A 23584-nucleotide genomic window follows, 5' to 3' on the forward strand; every position below is an offset into this window, starting at 1 on the left:
TGAATAACCAAGGGCCTCATTTAGATCTCGGCGGACAGGTTACTCCATCACAACGTTGATGAATATCCTGTCTGCTGAAATATTAATCCCACTGTTTATAATGGAATTCATATTTCGGCGGATGTTATATCTGTCACCATTGTGATGGAGTAACCGGTCCGCCGAGTTCTAAACCAGGCCTTAAATGTTTCAACTTCTCTGTCTCCTCGGATTTCATTGAATGATGATGGAAATGATCATCATTTGTTCTACATCAGATCTTCAGAGGTAAATGTCAGCACTGAAAGGGTTAACTCAGAGAGCTGCAGCTCACATTCTCCTGCTACAGAGGTAAATGTCATGCACTGCGAGGGTTAACCCAGAGAGCTGCAGCTCACATTCTCCTGCTTCAGAGGTAAATGTCATGCACTGAAAGGGTTAACTCAGAGAGCTGCAGCTCACATTCTCCTGCTACAGAGGTAAATGTCATGCACTGAAAGGGTTAACTCAGAGAGCTGCAGCTCACATTCTCCTGCTACAGAGGTAAATGTCATGCACTGAAAGGGTTAACTCAGAGAGCTGCAGCTCACATTCTCCTGCTACAGAGGTAAATGTCATGCACAGCAAGGGTTAACCCAGAGAGCTGCAGCTCACATTCTCCTGCTTCAGAGGTAAATGTCATGCACTGCAAGGGTTAACCCAGAGAGCTGCTGCTCACATTCTCCTGCTTCAGAGGTAAATGTCATGCACTGCTGCACTGCAAGGGTTAACCCAGAGAGCTGCAGCTCACATTCTCCTGCTACAGAGGTAAATGTCATGAACTGAAAGGGTTAACTCAGAGAGCTGCAGCTCACATTCTCCTGCTATAGAGGTAAATGTCATGCACTGCAAGGGTTAACCCAGAGAGCTGCAGCTCACATTCTCCTGCTACAGAGGTAAATGTCATGAACTGAAAGGGTTAACTCAGAGAGCTGCAGCTCACATTCTCCTGCTACAGAGGTAAATGTCATGCACTGCAAGGGTTAACCCAGAGAGCTGCTGCTCACATTCTCCTGCTTCAGAGGTAAATGTCATGAAATGCGAGGGTTAACCCAGAGAGCTGCAGCTCACATTCTCCTGCTTCAGAGGTAAATGTCACGCACTGCGAGGGTCAACCCAGAGAGCTGCAGCTCACATTATCCTGCTTCAGAGCTAAATGTCATGAACTGCGAGGGTTAACCCAGAGAGCTGCAGCTCACATTCTCCTGCTTCAGTGGTAAATGTCATGCACTGCAAGGGTTAACCCAGAGAGCTGCTGCTCACATTCTCCTGCTTCAGAGGTAAATGTCATGAAATGCGAGGGTTAACCCAGAGAGCTGCAGCTCACATTCTCCTGCTTCAGAGGTAAATGTCAGCACTGAAAGGGTTAACTCATAGAGCTGCAGCTCACATTCTCCTGCTTCAGAGGTAAATGTCATTCACTGCAAGGGTTAACCCAGAGAGCTGCAGCTCACATTCACCTGCTTTCACTTCTGCTCTTCTAAACTGTTCTCTGGCCGCTGTCAGAGAACCATTAATGATGCACTAAATGAGCAAAACCACAGCCAGCTCTGAAGAATATTTATTGTGTGCTTGTTAAATTGTTTTGAGTGTGTTGGGTTTAAATGTTTTATTACTAATCACTAAAATTAGCTGAAAATACCCTTGTTAGTCCAAGCATTGTTCATGGAGTTGATTTTACAGGTAGCATGGCCAGGTGTGCTTGGATTTCATTTGTTATAAGTCTCTCACAGAATAAAAACCAACAATGTTTCTTTACTTTTAGTCCACTTTGTGCTAGTCTCCCAAAGGGTTTACTGATATTTCAAGTTTTTCCTAGATTTAGGGAAATAAACAAAAGCAGAGAATAGACAATTTTATATTTTTTAAAATATATATGTTTTTCTTCTTTACTACTAGTTCAGTCTTCTATCCTCTGCTTTTTAGCAGCTGGTATTTGAATATCTTGCATTATTGTAATTTTATAATTTTGTATAATTTCTTCATCTCGCAATAACTGTACTTTTGTCCTTCAGTGTATGCCCACAGATAGGTCAGTAGTATTGTTGATGTTCTTAAATTATTACCAAATTCACTCAGCTCTATGTTTATTTCTATGTGTGTTCTTATAAACAACTAAAGAGAATCCCTAAACATCTAAAAAGTTACTGATGAGATGAGAATACCACCAATAGTTCATGCATTCCCTATATCACCAAATACCATATACCACATATTATAAAGTTGTGTCAACAGGTAAGTGATAGTATGCCCTGTGAGGAAAAAGAGAACCCTCAGGCATCCACACAAGGCAGGTAGCCAGTTGCTGTCATTGGGTTCTGGTTGTTAGTAAATGTGATAATTTACAAAACACTTTAAAGGTGAGGTTAAAATGAGTATCAACCACTCCTAACAAGACCTTTATTAGAAGGGTGGTTCTGACTCAATTAAAAACAGTGTGAAAAGTAAGCGGACAAATAGGGTTGTGTGATCTGAACCCCAATATCCTAAAAAGAGGTCGACATATTTCGGCTATTTGGTCAGGTTCTGACCTAGCATTCCTCAGGACCTATCAAAAAAATGTATATTTTCACCTGGATGGAGGCGCACTCCAAGGGACCTACTCACCCCAGGTGGATACAATCAAACAGTGATTTGGAAGAGTTTACCAGTCAGTAGTCGCCGCACTGGAAGGTGCAATTGTATCCCTGCTATTTGCAAGTTTAGAATTTATTATATGACTACTTCCAGTGTAAAGAAAAGTAGAATCTCTCTCTTCAGGACTTCTTATTGTCCCAAGGCGTACTTCCTGGATATGCGGCGGAGTTTACGGACTGCGGCGGAGTTCGGATTAGGTGGGACAGCGGAGAGCCGACAGCATGTCGATGCTGGCGTGAAGATTTTCCACAGCCGCATATCCAGGAAGTACGCCATGGGGCAATAAGAAGTCCTGAAGAGAGAGATTCTCCTTTTCTTTACACTGGAAGTAGTCATATAATAAATTCTAAACTTGCAAATAGCAGGGATACAATTGCACCTTCCAGTGCGGTGACTACTGACTGGTAAACTCTTCCAAATCACTGTTTGATTGTATCCACCTGGGGTGAGTAGGTCCCTTAGAGTGCGCCTCCATCCAGGTGCGAATATACATTTTTTTGATAGGTCCTGAGGAATGCTAGGTCGGAACCTGACCAAATAGCTGAAACATGTCGACCTCTTTTGAGGATATTGGGGTTCAGATCACACAACCCTATTTGTCCGCTTATTTTTCACACTGTTTTTAATTGAGTCAGAACCATCCTTCTAATAAAGGTCTTGTTAGGAGTGGTTGATACTCATTTTAACCTCACCTTTAAAGTGTTTTGTAAATTATCACATTTACTAACAACCAGAACCCAATGACGACAACTGGCTACCTGCCTTGTGTGGGTGCCTGAGGGTTCTCTTTTTCCTCACGGGGCATACTATCACTTACCTGTTGACACATCTTTATAATATGTGGTATATGGTATTTGGTGATATAGGGAATGCATGAACTATTGGTGGTATTCTCATCTCATCAGTAACTTTTTAGATGTTTAGGGATTCTCTTTAGTTGTTTATAAGAATTATTTGATATAGGGGTGTAAGAGATATCTCGATTTACCCTTCCTCTCCTGTTGTTTAAATATATTTCTATGTGTGTTCAGTGATGGTGGTGTGTTCGCTGATGTCTTTGTAGGTTTTAAGATTGACTGAAGCTTTTCACATAGTCATTACACTGGAATGACTTTTCCCCTGTGTGTGTTTCCTGATGTCTATGTAGGTTTAAAAAGTAACCAAATCTCTTCCCACATTTACTTCACTGGAATGATTTTTCCCCCTGTTTGTGTTAGCTGATGCAGTTTTAGGCTTGATAAATATATATAGCTCTTCCCACATTCATTGCAATTGAATGGTTTTTACCCTGTGTGTTTTCTCTCATGGTGTTTTAGGCTTGATAATCGACAAAAGCTCTTCACACATTCACTGCAATGATATGGTCTTTCACCGTGTGTATTCTCTGATGGAGTTTTAGATGTGATAAATATATAAAGCTTTTCCCACAATCGCTGCACTTGAATGGTTTTTCCCCTGTGTGTTTTCGTTGATGACACATTAATGATGAAGAGTAACTAAAACTACTTCCACATTCAGTGCACTTGAAGGGTTTTTCTCCAGTGTGTCTTCGCTGATGAGTTCTCAATGATGAAGATTGACTAAAACTACTTCCACATTCACTGCAATGGTATGGTTTTTCTCCAGTGTGTGTTCGCCGATGAATCCTTAATGTTGAGGATTCACTAAAACTACTTCCACATTCACTGCAATGGTATGGTTTTTCCCCAGTGTGTGTTTTCTGATGCCGTTCGAGGCGCGTTAATCGACAAAAGCTCTTCATACATTCCCTGCACTTGTATGGTTTTTCCCCTGTGTGATTTCTCTGATGGTATTTCAAGTCTGTTAATCGACTAAAGCTCTTCACACATTCACTGCAATGGTATGGTTTCTCACCAGTGTGTGTTCGCTGATGATTCCTTAATGTTGACAAATTCCTAAAACTACTTCCACATTCACTGCAATTATATGGTTTTTCCCCTGTGTGTGTACGCTGATGCTTTTCTGGGCCCGATAATTTACTAAAGCTTTTCAGACATTCACTGCAATCATATGGTTTTTCGCCCATGTGTGTTGTCTCATGGAGTTTTAGGGCTGATACATTTATAAAGCCCTTCCCACAATCGCTGCACTTGAATGGTTTTTCCCCTGTGTGTGTTTGTTGATGATACATTAATCCTGAAGAGGAACTAAAACTTTTTCCACATTCACTGCAGTGGTATGGTTTTTCTCCAGTGTGTTGTCGTTGATGTACCTTTAATTTTGATGAGACACTAAAACTACTGCCACATTCACTGCAATGATATGGTTTTTCCCCTGTGTGTGTTTTTTGATGCATTTTTAGGTGTGATAATTGACTAAAGCTCTTCAGACATTCACTGCAATGGAATGGTTTTTCTCCAGTGTGTGTTCTCTGATGGATTTTTAGTTCTGATAAACATATAAAGCTCTTCCCACATTCACTGCACTTGAATGGCTTTTCCCCTGTGTGTGTTCCCTTATGCCGTTTTAGGTGTGCAGATTGACGAAAGCTCTTCACACATTCATTGCATTTGAATGGCTTTTCCCCAGTGTGTGTTCTCTGATGCAGTTTAAGGCTTGGTAAATTTATAAAGCTCTTCCCACATTCACTGCACTTGAATGGCTTTTCCCCCGTGTGTGTTCGCTGATGCAGTTTAAGGCTTGATAAATTTATAAAGCTCTTCCCACATTCACTGCACTTGAATGGCATTTCCACGGTGTGTGTTCGCTGATGATTCCTGAGTTTAGATGATTCCGTAAAACTACTTCCACATTCACTGCAAGTGTATGTTTTTTCTTTCATAGTTAGTGTCTCTGAGTCGGGTATGTATTTTCCTACATCTCTTGACTGTGCTTTCTGAAGGGCCAACATGACCGATAAAGCACTTGTGTTATTCTCACACAACCTGTATGTGTGTGATATTTTGCTTATTTTCTTTCCAACTAAACACTAAAGTGCAAAGGTCACCAAATACTTGCCACATTCATTTCTTTTATTTTCCAGTTGTCTGGCTTCACTCCATTGTGATTTTTGCTGGTTGCTGTGGAAAGGCCTGAAAGAGTTCACAAAACACCTCTAGCACTGAAAGGTGGTCTGATATCACTTTAGGAAGCTGAGCACTGCTGTAACCAATTTATGATCAAAGCTGGTATTGGACATATTTACACAAGGAGTGTTTTTTTCTTCTTGAGACACAGAGGTGCACAGCTGAGACCCGTAGAACCACAAATTGCCCATGACGGTACTTTGAAGATCTGTCAGTTTATGTTCAGGTTCGGCTGTCTCTGATGGCAGTTATGTTTTCCTGAATACTGGAATGCAATGTTTCTGACTTTGCTCTTGCAGATTTACAGTATTAGCTTCATTATTCTCAAATATTTTGTACAATCAAGGATTGTTTTCTGTTGGATAAAAAGAGATTTAAATTACTTAAATGGAAAATACTGGAATGTGCCTATACAATTTTTAATTGATTGTAAAAGGATCTCATTTATTATTATTGTTGAAACTTATGAAGACATATTTAACCATACAGAGATATTTTCATAAAAGTTCCTTTGAATATGCCACATCTTATTTATTTCAGCAAAGGTGTTCATAGAGCAACTTAGCAAAAAAAAGGGTGCTCGCATAGCACTCATATCCTAGTTACAGGTTTAGGTAGATGCATATGGTCAAGGTTTTTTATAAAATAAGAACAACTCTTGGAGTAAGAGATGGATCTGGAAGACTCAAGACAGCAAAGTGGACATCAAAATGCTTTGTTATACATCAAATCTTATTGTCCACGGAGGTGCCTGGTTTCATTCACTGCTAACTATTTTTTCAAGAGTATTACCTTCGCTGTTGTCTCAAAGCCTGATTAAGTGGGCCTTTTGTGCGCTGATTGTGTTTGGGACCCTTGGGGCTCTATCTGGGCATTGTAGGCCCTGCATCATATATCGACCCTCTCCCCATATAAAGCGGCGCCTCTAAGACTCTAGAAATCTAGATATTGACCTAAGATTTAGCATGTCCCTCTTATGGACATGAAAGAAAGACTATCATGTTCTATAGCTTCAAAGTATTTCCACGCTGGCGGCCATCTTACAATGATGCTTTTTACTAATTCTGCGTAGATTTCCAAACTGGTTCGGTCTATCGAATTTCCAAGTGTATCTAGGCCACTGTTCATCCGATCTCTCCTATCCCTCTAATTCGGATTCTATCTTCTTAATTGCATAATCTAGTTTGACCTAATGTATTTCAACTTCCCTTTTTTTGTAATCGCACCTGGTCCTTCCCTTCAGGATTTGCTGATATCCACCTAGTAATCACATGCATATAACGCTGGGAAGCCCAGAACAGAAAAAGTACCTTCTTCTCTCTGGACATCTTCTGTCATGATGCTGTTGTTTAATGGGCTGCCTTTGTAGAATGGAGTCATGGAACTTTCCTCCAGTTACCCCATGATTTGCCCCATCCATTCCTTACTTCATATGACCATACCCCTTTCCCCTCTCTTCCCCTCAGCTTCCCCCCACGTGAGCATTCTGTAACCCGGTCCCTCCCCTCTTTCCACTCTGGAAATTTGGAGCCCTTAGCCATGGATTCCCTTTCTCATAGATCTCTAGACTCCAACTAGCTCCAGACGGTTGTAATTCTTACACTATCATATACCCTCCTAAACTATGTAAACGCGTTTTCACAAACTTCAAACACAGGCTTCTCAAATTTCAACTAGAAACCCTTATTTCCAGCCCCTATGTTTGCACGACTAAAGGAGCTAGCATAAGTTACGAGGGCCAGATGCATCAACAAACCGTTTAGCGATTTCCTAATTGCGAATCCTTGCGATTCGCAATTCGAAAATCGCAAATCAGATTGCATGAAAGTGCAACACTTTCTGAGATACCTAGGGGATTGCAAATGACCTACCTCATGAATATTAATGAGGTAGGTCGCAATTTGCGACCTCCTATGAATCGCAAAAATCACAGGAATGGTGGCCTGCTGGGGTCAACAAACCACCATGTCCGTGATTGCTTTTAAATAAAGCAATCTTTTTTTGAAAAGCAGCCCCGTTTCATTAAAGGGAAACGGGATGCTTTACAAAAGAGAAAATGAAAACGTGTCCTTTCATTTTCTAAGAGCAGGCAGTGGTCCATGGGATCACTGCCTGTTCTTAGAAAATGCATTTACAGACATTCACAAAGGGGAAGGGGTCCCTTGGGGACCCCTTCCTATTTGCAAATTGATTACCACCTACTTGAAGTAGGTGGTAGAATGCAAATGTTTTGTGAATGTTTTCCGACCGCATTTCGGTCGCAAAACATTCATGCATACGCATGCTGTTTGGTATTAAGAAGGGATGTCCTAAACATGCCCTTCCGCCTTTCTCTACCCCAATTCCAACACAGTTGCGGGTTGCTACTCCTGTATTTTTGTTCAAAACTTCCTAATAGGGAATCATAAACCCGTTTTGCGAGTCGGTAACAGGTTACCCAAAATAGGGTTTGCTGCATCAGAAGAGCATTTTTTTGCGTTCGCAAACGGCTGATTCTGTGAATCGGCCGTTTGCGAAGGTAAAACATGCTTGATGCATCTGGCCCATTATCTTTTACACTACAAGATCAGCACAATGAAGGAAAGCCCTTTGCTCTCTGCTCCGGATCACTGCATCCACTAAAGCCCCCCACGGTCTCAGTCTCTCTGTAACTCCCTCTATTAGTTGCAAAGCAGAGGCAAACATTGCTCTTCATAGTAATGGGATTATCCTAATTCAAGTATCTGAACGCAGCCTAGAATTACTTGATGACATTTTCCTCACTCATCAAACTCTCCCAGACCCAAGCTCTTTCTAGCCCTTTAGGCATCCCACGGGTACCTTGTTCTGTATCCCCCCTCTCCCCAATACTTGTATTGCTCCATTCCTTTCCCCTCCTCCACATCCATCTTCATCAGATTACCCAACAGCATTCATTTACCATTACCCTTTCCATATGATTCAATGACAGTTGTCGTCATAATAGTCTGAGCTGTCTTCACACCCCTTAAGCAGAGACCACTGAAATACATGACTCGATACTAACACCTTCATCTTATCTCTGCCCCTTACCCTGAACATTCCCTTGCAGTCACCACTGATGCGTTTGTGACACCTCCTTTGGACCCGCTAACTTGACCAATAAGAGCTGATCTCTGACCTTCTCTGTCAACAAAAGAGCCCTACCTAGTCCTGAAACATCACTATACTGACCCTGTGGGTAAGGATCCAATATAATTGTTGGTACCCTCGGTGTGTCGCTCACCTCAGTTCCCCAGGTCAAGATGCTACATTTACAAAAAGCAACATGTAAGCACAGGTCACCCCACACAGGGTACAGAAAAAGTGTGAGAGAGCAGAGAGAGTGCCTCACAGACGTATCACCCAGGGGGGTTCCTGGCTAGCAATTGCCGGTATACCCTCTTCTCATCATTGGTCACTCTCTCTGTGTGAAGAACAGAACAAACACAACAAATTATAACTGTGCATATGTGAGAATAGACAGAAATAGACAGACAGTGTACACATACAAATACTACTGTAAACCAAGGTGTGTGAAAATACACCTAAGACCCCAACAAAAGAAAAGGAGAGGTAAAACCGGTGAAGTTTTGCTGGCTGTCTGTTTTATTCCGGTGCTGCAAAACTTCCCATTAAAAATGGTTAATTATGTACCACCATTATCTGCTTAGAAAGGACCGACATGTTTCATTGCTCCTGTGTCAGCAATTTCATCAGGGTGAAAAATGGGGTCTCTATTCTCAGTCTTCACTTCAATAATCAAGGACCTTGTGCTTGCCAAGTCTTCACATACCGGCAAGTATCCAGGACTCCGTGTCACATGATCACGTGTCCGTCACTGGCTCTACCAATTTCGAGCCACTGCAGCCGCTTTCCTCTGGCGCTTCCGACGATCCTCTGTCCTTCTCTGCCTGCCTGCGCCAAGGGGACTCCATCCCCTAACGTGCCCTGCGGCAGATTCGTTTAGCGCCAGGAGGCGCTCAAATTCATCACAGGGCTCCAGCAGTGCAGGGCACAGGCCGTCGTGCCCAGGCGATGCCCAGGCCAAGGGCGGGCCCATCTGCACCCTTCAGAACCAGGAAGAGGCAGGGCCACATCCCATGGTTCTGTCGCGAGTGGTCGACGTGGACTGCCTGATTGACTGGCTGCCATGCTATTGAACTCTGCATTTTAAATGTACTGTTGTATTTACGGGGGACTCACTGTGGAAATGTTGTTCCTCACACTAGTACTGTTCCTATACCATTGCTTTTTGGACAGACTGGATCAATTGTATCTAGTGGATTCACAAGGGAATTGGGAGAGGAGGGGTTTGTCCATTTTGGTTGGATACAGTGATTTGTTGTCAGTAACTGGGTAGGGTGGGAGTTCAGAAGAAGCATCTGTCCCATCTATTACCCCCCCTTAAGGGCATATAGAATCATGGGGAAAAGTAAAGGGCAAGATAAAGCTCATGGAGCTCTCCGTTCAAAAAAGAGGGGCACTTGTGGTATCTGCCATGAATCAATAGATAGGATTGAGACCTTGTTTTCGGAATGCTATGAGATAGCAACCTCAGAATCTACTATGCCCACTGCCCACGTGGAAAACTATCCCAGCATTGACCGCAATCCTAGTTTAGTATCAAATTTCCCACCCATGCACCAGGAAGTAAAAAAAAAGTGTACCTGTAAATTCCACCTATGTTAAAAAATTTCAATACTGGTAAGAAGCCTAGAAGCTGCCCCTCAGTTTAACGCCAAACACAAATATAGTGACACAATCTAGCGATACCCAGGACACCAGTGAGGAGATATATGTACCTTAAAAAGAGTGCAAAAATAGATTCAAAGCCCTCATGGAAAGGGCTAATAGGGAAGTGGTAGGTGGGGCGGCTGACCAAGGCAGTGGGAACTCCGAGCTAGCTGGTGTGGTTCAGGCTCTAAAAACCACCACTGAGTCTTTGCGAGAAGAGGTGGCTGTCCTAAGGAAGGAGATCACAGATCTAGCAGGAAAGAGCAAGAGCGATAACCCAAATATGAGGGAAGTTGATATTGGTTATCCACCTATTCTCTATAAGAACCCTTCACTCCTAGACTCTGGGCCCTTTGAGGGGGAAAGAGGAAGGCCTTTCCCTCTTAGTTCAAACAAGATTCATCATGTCCCATGGCCTAGGCCCATCTTGAATCAATTCGTCCACGAGAAAAATTACTTGGCTAGTAATGCATATGTATATAGGTTGAGGTCCGTACCTGCCCTCCACAGGGTAAGGAGGAGGATAGGGGGTTTCAAAGAAAGTAACCCCACCATCAGATAAATGTTCTCGTATGTTTGGTTCTGGGGGTCAGTAGGAATGGGCAAAATAGTAAATGGAATCTATATGGGACCTCAGCAAGACAAAAATCACGAAATATATCTAAGAAAAGTCCCTAGATTGCTAAAGGCTGGTCGGAAGATCGCGAATTACTGCAAAAATAAGGTCATTCATTGCTTTAGGGAAATTAGGCACTCCTCAATTATAAGAGAAGATATAATAAATGTTAAATGAGTAGCAGCCCCAGGCTCAGCAAAGGATGTAGTTATCTCATTTTCCTCTTTGGCCATTGTCGATGGTCTTATGTCAATCGACTCAAGTACTATACCCACAGCTATCACATCTATTATGATGAGATACAGCCTTCCGGCAGAAATAGATCCAATGATTACCGGGTCTGTACTGAGATTGTTATACCCAGATGAATTTATGTGTCAGGAATTGCTCCTTCCCCTTCGTCTTTTGCAGCATAAGACGGAAATCGGAGCTTGAACGGACTACAAGAACCAGAAGGCTAAGTGCAGAGCAAGCGTGATAGCATCTGCCCATGGAAGAAGCCCGTGATGGAGAATGAGCGTCGGATATATTGAATCCTGCCTGCGCACGTCTTGTTTGGAGTTTCCAAGTCACGGACAGCAGAGGTTGCTGTGTTCATAGACTGTGTATTGTCCCAGTGGAAAGGTAAGATAGAGTGGCTGCTCTCTTACGCTTTGATCAGATTCCTCGCGGTTGAGTGTCAGGCTTGGCGCTCCCGTGGAGGCTCGCAGAGACGCACGCCAGGAGGTGTTTTCCTGCGCCTATGTAATTCTCCTTGAACTATTGGCATCTCAAGGTTGAGCGGAGGCTCCCTTGGGGTTTCCTTGCGTAGAGACGTGGTAGAGTGCCAGGCTTGGCATTCCCGCGGTTTCCGCAAGCTAACGCTCACTGAGGAAGGTGTTCCGTGTTTCCGAGCGCACCCACTGCTATCGTTACTCCCCCAAGATAGAGTGGCTGCTCTCTTGGAACAACGTGCCACTCCCGCAGTTGAGTGCCAGGCTTGGTATTCCCGCGGTGGATGTGAGGTGTAAGGAACTACATCACGTATTGAATAATGAGTTCCCTTGGCTACTGGATAAACAGGGAAGGCACACGAGCATCATTGTCGGCCGTTACTTTGCACAGTGCCCTCCGTTGGCGAGCACCAGGACTGGTATTCATGCAGAGGACGGTTGGTTCTGATTTAAGTTACTCATTTGTGCAGACTGAGACAGAGGGGATGAGAGACTACACAACCAGTGGTATCGTACCTATGATTAACTATAGATCCCTAATTTCGAGACTATCTGCTTTCATTTTGCCATAGGCGATCATAATCAGTGTGTACCTTTCTTCACCATTAAAACACCCCTTTTACCTACGATTGGTGTTATTCTGTATCTGTTCCTCACAGTGTCGCTAAATCGCTCCTGAGGAATACCGGGTGATTACATAATATCCGACATACGTACTTTATCTTCCTCCTGATCGGCTTGGCGACACAAAGCCAACATGGATGAAGTCTTGGCTGCGCTGGCGGCCATTCAGAGCGAATTGGCTACCTCACGTCAAGAAACAGCTGACTTGTGGACCAGAATAGAAACTTTGCAAAGGAACCCTTTCAGTGCTGGTACTCCTTCACAGGTCTCTCCATCTGCTGTGGTGGTGGAAATACCCGTATCCATTCCTCTTGCCACACCAGAGAGATACAGCGGGGATCCCAGCATGGTACAAGTGTTCTTATCGCAAGTGGCCTTACATCTCTCCTGTAAACTGAAGTCGTTTCCCACTAACCAAGCAAGGGTGGCATACCTTATCTCATACCTGGTAGGAAACGCCGCCCAATGGGCTGTTCCGCTGGTGAGTCGTGACGACCCCCTCCTATATGACTGGGCCGGCTTTCAGGAAGAATTTACGAAGGTGTTCGACCGAAGGGCTAATTCATATACAGCTGACAGAGAACTGCTGGAACTTCGCCAGGGCAGTGGCGATCTTTTGCAGTATTTGAACAACTTCAGGCGGTTGGTGGCAGAGACCAAGTGGCCCTCATCTAAACAAACTGCGCTCTTTCACCAGGTTTTGAACAATGAATTGAAAGACGTTATTGCGCAAATCGACCCACAGCCCAAGACCTATGAGGATCTCATTAGTCTGGTACTACGCCTGGATCATCGATTGGGCGAGCGGAGAGGCGATCACAAGAGAAAGGGGAAGTCATCGCCCCCATTAGGGTTGCAAGGACCTACCGACGCTCAATCGTCTCCCCGGGCTGAACCGATGGATATTGGGGCTATCAGGGCTAGTCTTATTTCTGCTGAAAAAGAATCGCGCCGCAAACAAGGTCTCTGCCTGTATTGTGGAAAGAAAGGACATTTTGTGAGGGAATGCCCAGCGAAACCGAAGTTCAGTAGATATCGGACTAACAGATCGGTGACAGCTGTGGTGGATGCTCCGGCGGAAAACTAACGGACTCCCTGAATAGCGAAGGGGCATCCTGGAGTCACATTAGCATCCCTTCTTTGTCCCGCATGGTTCGCAGGCGTCTCCAGCATCTATTCATTGACATTCAGGTGGGGGTACAAGCGGACTGCGTTCCTGTGGTGGCCATGGTCGATTCTGGGGCCACCGGTCAGTTCATGGATGAAGCAGAGGCGCAACTTCTGGGTATTGACCTTCTTGCCAAGGAGTTCCCTGAGGACGTATACGCTGTGGATGGGCGTAAGCTGGTCTCAGGTCCGATCTGTCAAGGCACTGGAGGTGTTCATGTACGGTTTGGAGACTGGCATGAGGAGGTGATCGACTTTAGCATCATAAGAGCTCCTCAGTACGGAATAATTTTGGGGTTGCCATGGCTCAGGAAACACAACCCATCCATCAACTAGGACAACGGTGAGATACGCATGGACTCTCCGTATTGTCTCCTACGCTGCAGTATGGCTCCTGAACACCCTGTCCAGGATACTACCTCAACACAGATGGTAGCCACGGCAGCGGAAAAGGCTGTGGTCCTTCCCGTTGAACTATCTGGGTTATACGGACGTGTTCGATGATATTCAAGCGGAGGTGCTCCCCCCGCATCGGGTGTGCGACTGCCAGATCGACTTGGTTCCTGGGGCAAGTGTGCCCAGCAGGAGGTTCTACACCTTGATCGAACCCGAAAACCTCCATCTACGCTCCTACCTGGATAAACTGCTTAGTCTTGGATTCATCAGGCCGTCTAAATCCCCAGCAGCCTCGCCCTTTTTCTTCATCCCTAAAGCGCATGGGGAATTGAGGGCCTGTGTAGACTTTAGGGCGCTGACCACCAACACGGTCAAGAACAGATACCCCTTGCCTCTCATAAACGTCCTGTTGGAACAGGTAAAAAAGGCCAAGATCTATACCAAGCTCGACCTCAAGGGGGCCTACCATCTCGTGCGCATGAGGAGCGGCGACGAATGGAAAACTGCATTCAAAACCAGATTCGGACTCTTCGAATACCTTGTGATGCCGTTTGGGCTCTGCAATGCCCCTGCGGCCTTTCAATACTTCCTAAACGATGTGTTACGCGATATCCTGGATATATATGTCGTCGTTTACATCAACGACATTCTCATCTATTCTGACACAGTGGAGGATCACGTAAAACACGTATCTACAGTATTAAGAATACTTCGGGAGAAAATGCTGTTCTGCAAATGTGATTTCCATGTCACATCTGTGGAATTCCTGGGAGTAATGTTGAGTCCTTCTGGACAGGAGATGGCACAACGCAAAGTCAAGGCGGTGGAAGACTGGCCTACCCCTCAGTGTGTTAAGGATGTGCAGTGTTTCATCGGGTTCGCCAACTTTTATAGGAGGTTCATCGATGGCTTCTCTGGGCTTGTGGCTCCTATCACGGACTTACTGAGGAAATCCCAGACGTTCAGGTGGACCCTCGAAGCACAGGAAGCTTTTGTGGCCCTGAGAGGGCGTTTGTTACGGCTACCGTTCTAGCCCATCCTGACCCAGAGCTGCCTTATACGGTGGAGGCGGATGCATCGGAAGTTGCTTTGGGGGTCATTCTTTCGCAACGACACGCTCCCTCTGGTATACTCCACCCGGTGGCCTTCATGTCCCGAAAGCTGAACGACGCTGAAAGAAATTACCACATCGCAGAAAAGGAGCTGTTGGCTATAAAGGATGCCTTCACTGAGTGGAGGCATTTATTGATGGTAGCCAGACACGTGGTAACTGTATTTACGGACCATCGGAACCTACAGTTCATGACGGCGGCGAGACACCTTTCCCCCCGTCAGATGAGATGGATGCTGTTCATCCCCGGTTCTAATTTCCACATTACATACAGACCTGGTAAGGACAACAGGAAAGCCAACGCTCTTTCCAGGCAATCAACCATCGCTGCGCCGCTTCCTGCCCCCGTCCATACCATACTCAGTCCGGAGGTGGTGTTGGGAGCTATACAGTCTGTGGCTTTTCTTAAAGGGGTTCGCTCTTCCACTTGGAGAACATGGCTTAAGTGCCATAAGGAGTGGCAGGTCAGAGATGGCATACCTATGAACGGTTGCCGCCTGGTGTTACCGACGCCACAGCTTCGTAAGCAATCATTCTGCTGGTGTCACGATTCCCCTTGCGCAGGGCATCTTGGAATCGAAAAGACAACTTATAGCCTGGGCAGACAGTTCGGGTGGCCTTCCATGAGAGCGGACGTAAAGAATTGGGTCGCTGCCTGCGAGATCTGCGCAACCATGAAAACGGACCATGGGCGCCCGCAAGGGCTGTTGCAGCCTCTGTCAGAAGTTGGACTGATATATGATGTTCACTAGTTCTAGTGATCACCTTGTATCAGTCCAAACAACCCTTATGGTGATTTGTTGTAAATCAACCTTATAGACCAGCTATCCTAGAGGTAGCATGGACAGAGCAATCTTAGGCTAAACTCATTTGGCATGTGAAGCCGGCTGTATTACCATATGTAACCCCTTGAACACCAAGTGAAAGGACACCACACAGGACATATATTCATGTTGGACAGGCCCCAGAAGGGGGCTCGCTCCCTCCCCGCATGACAGAGCCAGGACACCGACTCTCCAGAAGCCACCCCCTGAAGTAACCCGTAACCCGTCCCACACGGGACGCCTGCCCCCGAACATCTCCGTAACACCGGCCTGGGCCTACACCAGCACCATCGCCCGGGCCCAGCCGCCATCTTGGACACTGCACCACGAGGCCGCGTGGCCTCAGCTCGACCCTAACCCTGGGCCTGGCCAGGCCCCGACAGCCCGGCACCACCATCTACCCGGGAGGTGAACGGACCACTTGGCAGGTCAATGGGAGAAAGGAGTTCCGATGGCTCTCCCCCTCCAGGTGCCGATCGCCCCCGGCCTCCCCGGGCGCTGGCTCCACCCCCCTGCTGGGTGTCTGGACTCCCTCATCCCGGACCTTCCGACCTCCAAGTGCGAGGGTCCAGACATCAAAGGGCGCCAGCCCTAAAACTGGGGCAGCTCCAGAGCAGGAAGGCAGTTGTATCCTGGAGTCGAGAGACACCGTGAAGAACTCATCCTTGACGGACTGCTGGCGCTGCCGCAGCCCTGCCTTGTGAACTGTCGTCCTGCCTGCTGGCGCTGCCCCAGCCCTCTGCAACCTTCATCCTCGTCGGGACCTGCTGGCGCTGCCGCGGCCCGTTGCAACCACCATCTTCGTCGGGACCTGCTGGCGCGCGGCCCGTTGCCGCCTACGATCTCCTCGGGACCTGCTGGCGCTGCCACGGCCCGTCCTCCTAGAACGCCGAGCTCGAGGATTGTGAGCTAACCATCGTTTCATCGCAACTACCAGATTGGTAACAAGACTGTCCCGCTACCCCCTTTTCCCATCCAAGAGACTAGAATCAAGGGGACCCCTGAGTCCTGACCTCCTTGTACCATTCTACCGTACTTCAAGATTGCTTATAAAGAACGTTAAACCTTATCTTTGTGTGGTGTCCATCTGTGGGGGGGAAGTTACTTGTCTGTACGATCGCTGGAGACGGCTCTCCCCGGAGACCTCTCCCCTTGTCCTCGGCCGACCCTCCAGGTCCCGTCTAACATTGGTGGCCAGCGGCGCGATCTGAATCAACGCGTACGTACAGAGAGTAACTCACCCCACGACTAAACCACAATGACAACCAAAGAGAGCGGATCCACAGAAAAATTCCAGATGGAAAAATCGGAAGAGTACAGCCATCGTGAGTTAAAACATTTTTGCATCGAACTAGGCATTGCTACCACCGGTCTGAGCACGAAAGACGATTTCAAGCACGCCATCGAATCTTGGGCGGAAACCGGGGCCGTCAGACCCCCGGACCAAAATGTCGCAGCATCGGAAATCAACACCACTTCCCCCGAAGAACGGAGAGCGGGTCTCTCACAGGAAGAGATCCAAGAAAGAGAAAAAACCAGACTACACGAATTAGAGTTGGCACGGCTCAAGTTGGACGGTGAGCTAAAACTAGCGGAACAAAAACTGAACTTAGAACACTTACGGCTCCGAGAAGAGCGGGAAGAAAAGCAAAGACAAAGAGAACTCGAAGAAAAGAGACTGGCATACGAACACGAGCGCAAGCTAGCTGAAATAGAACTACGAAAACAAAACAAAGAACTAGGGGTGCCCGAGCAACCGCGCACCCCGGGCGCTACGGAACAAAAAGTCCACATCCCCAAGGACGTCGTCCGAGAATACTATCGGAACGACGACATACAACAGTGGTTCAAGGCCTATGAGATCGCCATGACCTTCCACCGGATCGATCGAAGTGACTGGGGAGCCGGTCTGTGGGTTAGGTTCGTCAATGAAGGCGGCGATGCCCTGCTACAGCTCCCGGACCATCAGATGACGTCCTATGATCACATGAAGGCCGCCCTCCTCACTCGATATGGACTCACGCCCGAAATGTACCGCCAGAGGTTCCGCGACTGCACCCGGATCCCGGGTACAACTTGGGTGGAATATGTGAACTATTTTAGCAGAGCCTTCGAAGGATGGATCAAAGGTAGCCGAGTCACCACCTACGAGCAACTCTTCAACCTCATTGTATGGGAGCACCTCTCCAACAACTGCTTCGTCGACCTCAGGCAGCACCTCCTCGACAGTAAATTGACTGACCCTCGGCAGCTCGCTGCTGAGGCTGACCATTGGGAGAGCACCCGAGTGGCCCGGAGTGGGCCAAACGAGCAGAACCGAAACAACCAAGGTCCTCATCGTCCCCGAGGAGGAGGAGGAGGCCAGGGCCGGGGCAGAGATGCCGCCCCGGCAGCTCCCGTCAACAACACCCCACCCTCGGTTGGGCGGGGGAACCCTCCGATGCGCCCAGGGTTCCGAGCCAATGTCACGTGCCATCGGTGCCAGCGGGTCGGACACAATGCCAACGACCCGAACTGCCCCAAGAACCAGTCTCCCGGGCCTCGCCAGGTCGCGGCCGCCGCCCTAGGAGAGGAACAAACTTCCGAAGAGCATGAAGAATATGAACAAGAACAGCCTGAGTGGGAACCTGCCGCCATGGTCCTGGCTTGCCTAGGGGGAAGAGACATGGTCCCGCGGGTCCCCCTACCCGCAAACACCCGAAAATACAGCCAGTGGGTGAACATCAACGGACGCAAGGCCGAAGCCCTGCGTGACACCGGAGCCAGTGTGATGGCCGTCCGCTGTCACCTGGTGACCCCAGAACAAATCCTGCCAAACGTCCTTTGCCCTGTCCGATCAGCGGACAATTCTGAGAGCCTATGTCGGATGGCCTGTGTCCCCTTTGAATGGGGAGGAGTGTCCGGCATGTTGAAGGTGACTGTCCGCGATGATGCCCCCGTGGACTGCCTCCTGGGAAACGATTTCAAGAGTTCCCTGTGGGCAGCCGTTGAGAGAAGAGAACACCTGGGGATGCTGGGCCTCCCAGACTGGGCGTGCGTAATAACCCGGTCCATGGCCGCCCGTGCCATCCCCAGACCCGAAGAGCCCGAATGGCCAGCACCTCCTCCCCCAATCACTCCAGAGGAAGACGCCGGCCACCCTGACCCCCCAGAACAAGCCCCGGAAGAGCCCGCTCAGCCTCAGGACCTTCCAGACCTGGCTCAGTGGCGTCAAAAGGGGGGGCCCACCCAAGAACAATTTCGGCAGGAGCAAAAGACCTGTCCCTCCCTCGAGGGACTTCGACAGCAAGCCCTCGCCCAGAGCACGGGAGACACCACAGGGGCGCACTGGATCTACTGGGACAACGACTTACTGTACAGCGAGCAAAGAATTACAGAATTGGGGGCCAGTCGGGTGCTGGTGGTACCCCTCCGTTTCAGAAACTTCCTTTTAAACTTGGCCCACGATGTCCCCCTGGCTGGGCACTTGGGGCAAGATAAAACCTACAACCGCCTGGTGACACACTTTTACTGGCCCAAGATGCGAAATGACGTTTCCAACCACTGCCGGGCCTGCCCCACCTGCCAAGCCAGCGGCAAGAGCGGCCGAAAACTCAAGGCACCCCTGCAACCATTCCCTGTTGTCACCACCCCGTTCGAACGAGTGGGAATAGACATTGTGGGGCCCCTGGACCCCCGAACAGCACAAGGGCACCGATTCATCCTGGTCCTGGTGGACCACGCCACCCGTTATCCCGAGGCCATCCCCCTTCGAACAGTGACAGCACCAGTGGTAGGCCGAGCCTTGATGGGGATCTTCTCGCAAGTGGGCTTCCCCCGGGAGGTCATCAGTGACCGGGGCACAAGCTTTATTTCGAAGTATATGAAATCCCTCTGGCAGCAGTGCGGGGTCACCTACCGCTTCACAACACCCTATCACCCGCAAGGAAACGGACTGGTCGAGCGGTTCAACCGCACCCTCAAGGGAATGATTATGGGGCTGGAGGAGCCCCTACGCCGCCAGTGGGACGTGCTACTACCGTGCCTCCTCTTCGCCTACCGAGAAGTCCCCCAGAAGTCCCTCGGTTTCAGCCCTTTCGAGCTCCTGTACGGGCACCCTGTCCGAGGGCCCCTCAGCCTAGTGAAAGAAGAATGGGAGATGGCCCCCCTGAAAACCCCTCCGGATGTCTACAAGTACCTCCTGACCCTCCGCAACCAGACCAGGCGATTCAGGGAGATCGCTAAAGCCAACCTAGAGGCCAGTCAGGAGGACATGAAGAAATGGTACGACCAACATGCCTCCTCCATTGAGTTCGAACCTGGTCAGCAGGTGTGGGTGATGTCCCCCACCGAACCTTGTGCCTTGCAAGACAAATGGACAGGACCCTTCAAGGTGGTCGAACGCAAAGGCCCTGTTACCTATCTCATCGACATGGAGTCCCCCCGAAACCCCCTCCGGGTCCTCCACGCCAACAGACTCAAACCACACTTTGTGCGCTCAGAGCTCAGCCCCCTGATGGCTACAGACAGTGGGGCAGAAGAAGACTCCGAGCCACTCCCTGACCTGCTGAGGACCCGTGAGAGAGATGGTTCAGTGGATGGGGTCCGACTCTCCGAGGCCCTGACCCCGGAGCAGCGCCACGGCTGTCGAACCCTCCTGTTGCAATTTGCGGACCTGTTCTCCCTCACCCCCGGGGTCACCCCCTGGTGCCTTCACGACGTGGATACTGGGGACAGTCCCCCTATTAGACCGAGCCTTCTTGGGGCTCACCGGATACTATCGGAGGTTCGTGAAGGACTATGGCAGCATTGTGGGGCCCCTCACGGAACTCACATCCAAAAAGCATCCCAAAACGGTCAACTGGACTCCAGACTGTCAAGCGGCCTTCGAGAAACTGAAGGCCGCCATGTGCACCGCCCCGGTGCTCCAGGCCCCCGACTACAGCCGCGAGTTCATAGTCCAGACCGATGCCTGGGACCATGGCATTGGGGCCGTCCTCTCGCAACTTAACTCCGAGGGGGTCGATCAGCCAGTGGCCTTCATCAGCCGGCGCCTACTGGCCCGAGAACAACGCTGGAGTACCATCGAGCGGGAGGCCTTCGCAGTGGTGTGGGCCCTCAGGAAACTCCGGCCCTACCTCTTTGGTACCCACTTCCGGGTACAAACAGACCATCGCCCCCTGCAATGGTTAATGCAGATGCGGGGGGAGAATCCCAAACTGCTGCGATCGTCCATCTCCCTGCAAGGGATGGACTTCACTGTGGAGCATCGCCCTGGTCAAGATCACGCCAATGCGGAGGGCCTGTCCCGCATTTTCCGCCTCGACGGAGAGAGTCCCCAAGAGGATGGGTGACTCTCCCCGCCTTCAGCTGGGGGGGACGCATGTTGGACAGGCCCCAGAAGGGGGCACGCTCCCTCCCCGCATGACAGAGCCAGGACACCGACTCTCCAGAAGCCACCCCCTGAATTAACCCGTAACCCGTCCCACACGGGATGCCTGCCCCCGAACATCTCCGTAACACCGGCCTGGGCCTACACCAGCACCATCGCCCGGGCCCAGCCGCCATCTTGGACACTGCACCACGAGGCCGCGTGACCTCAGCTCGACCCTAACCCTGGGCCTGGCCAGGCCCCGACAGCCCGGCACCACCATCCACCCGGGAGGTGAAGGGACCTCTTGGCAGGTCAATGGGAGAAAGGAGTTCCGATGGCTCTCCCCCTCCAGGTGCCGATCGCCCCCGGCCTCCCCGGGCGCTGGCTCCACCCCCCTGCTGGGTGTCTGGACTCCCTCATCCCGGACCTTCCGACCTCCAAGTGCGAGGGTCCGGACATCAAAGGGCGCCAGCCCTATAACTGGGGCAGCTCCAGAGCAGGAAGGCAGTTGTATCCTGGAGTCGAGAGACACCGTGAAGAACTCATCCTTGACGGACTGCTGGCGCTGCCGCAGCCCTGCCTTGTGAACTGTCGTCCTGCCTGCTGGCGCTGCCGCAGCCCTCTGCAACCTTCATCCTCGTCGGGACCTGCTGGCGCTGCCGCGGCCCGTTGCAACCACCATCTTCGTCGGGACCTGCTGGCGCTGCCGCGGCCCGTTGCCGCCTACGATCTCCTCGGGACCTGCTGGCGCTGCCGCGGCCCGTCCTCCTAGAACGCTGAGCTCGAGGATTGTGAGCTAACCATCATTTCATCGCAACTACCAGATTGGTAACAAGACTGTCCCGCTACCCCCTTTTCCCATCCAAGAGACTAGAATCGAGGGGACCCCTGAGTCCTGACCTCCTTGTACCATTCTACCGTACTTCAAGATTGCTTATAAAGAACGTTAAACCTTATCTTTGTGTGGTGTCCATCTGTGGGGTGGAAGTTACTTGTCTGTACGATCGCTGGAGACGGCTCTCCCCGGAGACCTCTCCCCTTGTCCTCGGCCGACCCTCCAGGTCCCGTCTAACAATTCAAAATATATATGTATTTATTACTACAAATAGTCCCCTGAACTCTTTATGAGCACAGAAGCAAACATGTTAAAACAATTCAATTGATAAGCATACAAAGTTAAACAAAATATGGATAGGCCCTGGTGGCCCCTAAAACCATATACTAAAGAAGTGGTATAAGTACCACGAGTCGAAAGGAAATAAGGCCTAGGGCCTTGGGAATTGCTGGGGCTACGAGGATCGAACTACAGTTAGGAACTAGGAGGCCCACGAGATCTGGTTTGCAGTGCGCAAAGTTAGAAGCAGATCACATTGAAGTCAATGGACGCGGAAAAGTTTTAAAGTTAAAGGCAGGAAGTCTTCTGGTCAGTCTAGAACTTAACCCTTTGGAATCTGGACACTAGGAGAGCTAAACTACTCGGGAGCACCGGAGTGCCAGCGTTACCTCACCCACAGGAAGCGGGTGCAGTGGTGCCAATGTGTGTCGGGATTCAGCAGGAGTTCAGATGGAGCCTTGGAGTGTTGAAGCTGCAGGTGACCTGATGTGAAGAGTTCCGGTGGATCCAAGGGAGGATATGAAGAGTTGAAGACCTGAAAGCAGAGGGGACAATGTTCAAAGTCACTAGCCAGTGACCGGCATGGAACCAGGAAGGAACCAGGCGTTGTCGGGTGCAAACAGGTGATGTCGTGAAGCTTGTCTCTTCAGCCACGTGGACCAGGCGATGATGACGACGTCCAGGAGTCACTCATGAGCTGTCCTACAAAGGCTCTAGCTGTTGGCGGCGTCGGGGTCTTGATCGGAGCAAACAGGCCTTGGCTAATGCAAGCCACGCAGGAAACAAAGAAGGGTTCTCACTCTAACCAGCAAGGTAAGAGGGGGTGCTGCTTTTAGGAGCAGCAAGGGCCAGTCTGGAGAAAACAGACCAGTGGTAGAAAGTTGTCGCTTGGCCGCCAAAATGGCCACTAGCCAGCGGGCCAGCCAACGGGCCAGCAACCGGGAAGGCGCGTCGAGTGGAACAAAGCAAAAGGGCCCCACGCAGATCTCGTCAGAGCTGGAGGGCTGGTCCTTGGTGCAAATGTAGCTCGGTGGTGGGGCTTCTCAAGACCCCAAGCACAGCAGTGAGGGTGCCTCAGGTGCTGCGCAGTCAGCTTCTCTTGGACTTTCCAAGAGGTCCGGTCCCACGTCGCAGGTCGCCTCCACTCGTCTCAGCTTTGCAGAGACTGTGGATCGGGCTGTTAGATGTCTGGGAGTCTTGTTCTTGTCAGGCACTGTGCTCGGGCTCCGG

General features: G+C 49.3%; 1 protein-coding gene across 1 annotated transcript in view; it reads right to left on the minus strand.

Moving 5' to 3' along the window:
• Positions 1-3883: 3883 nt before the first annotated feature.
• LOC147661136 (uncharacterized) overlaps positions 3884-23584 on the minus strand; it is a 105171-nt gene continuing 85470 nt past the window's right edge. The window contains exon 3 of the mRNA XM_086951298.1: positions 3884-6057. Coding sequence (XP_086807424.1) covers positions 3995-5527 — 1533 coding nt within the window. The 5' untranslated portion in view covers positions 5528-6057 and the 3' untranslated portion in view covers positions 3884-3994. The remainder of the gene's footprint in view (positions 6058-23584) is intronic.

This window comes from Lissotriton vulgaris, unplaced genomic scaffold, assembly GCF_964263255.1.
Source record: "Lissotriton vulgaris unplaced genomic scaffold, aLisVul1.2 SCAFFOLD_620, whole genome shotgun sequence".
Classification (NCBI taxonomy): domain Eukaryota; kingdom Metazoa; phylum Chordata; class Amphibia; order Caudata; family Salamandridae; genus Lissotriton; species Lissotriton vulgaris.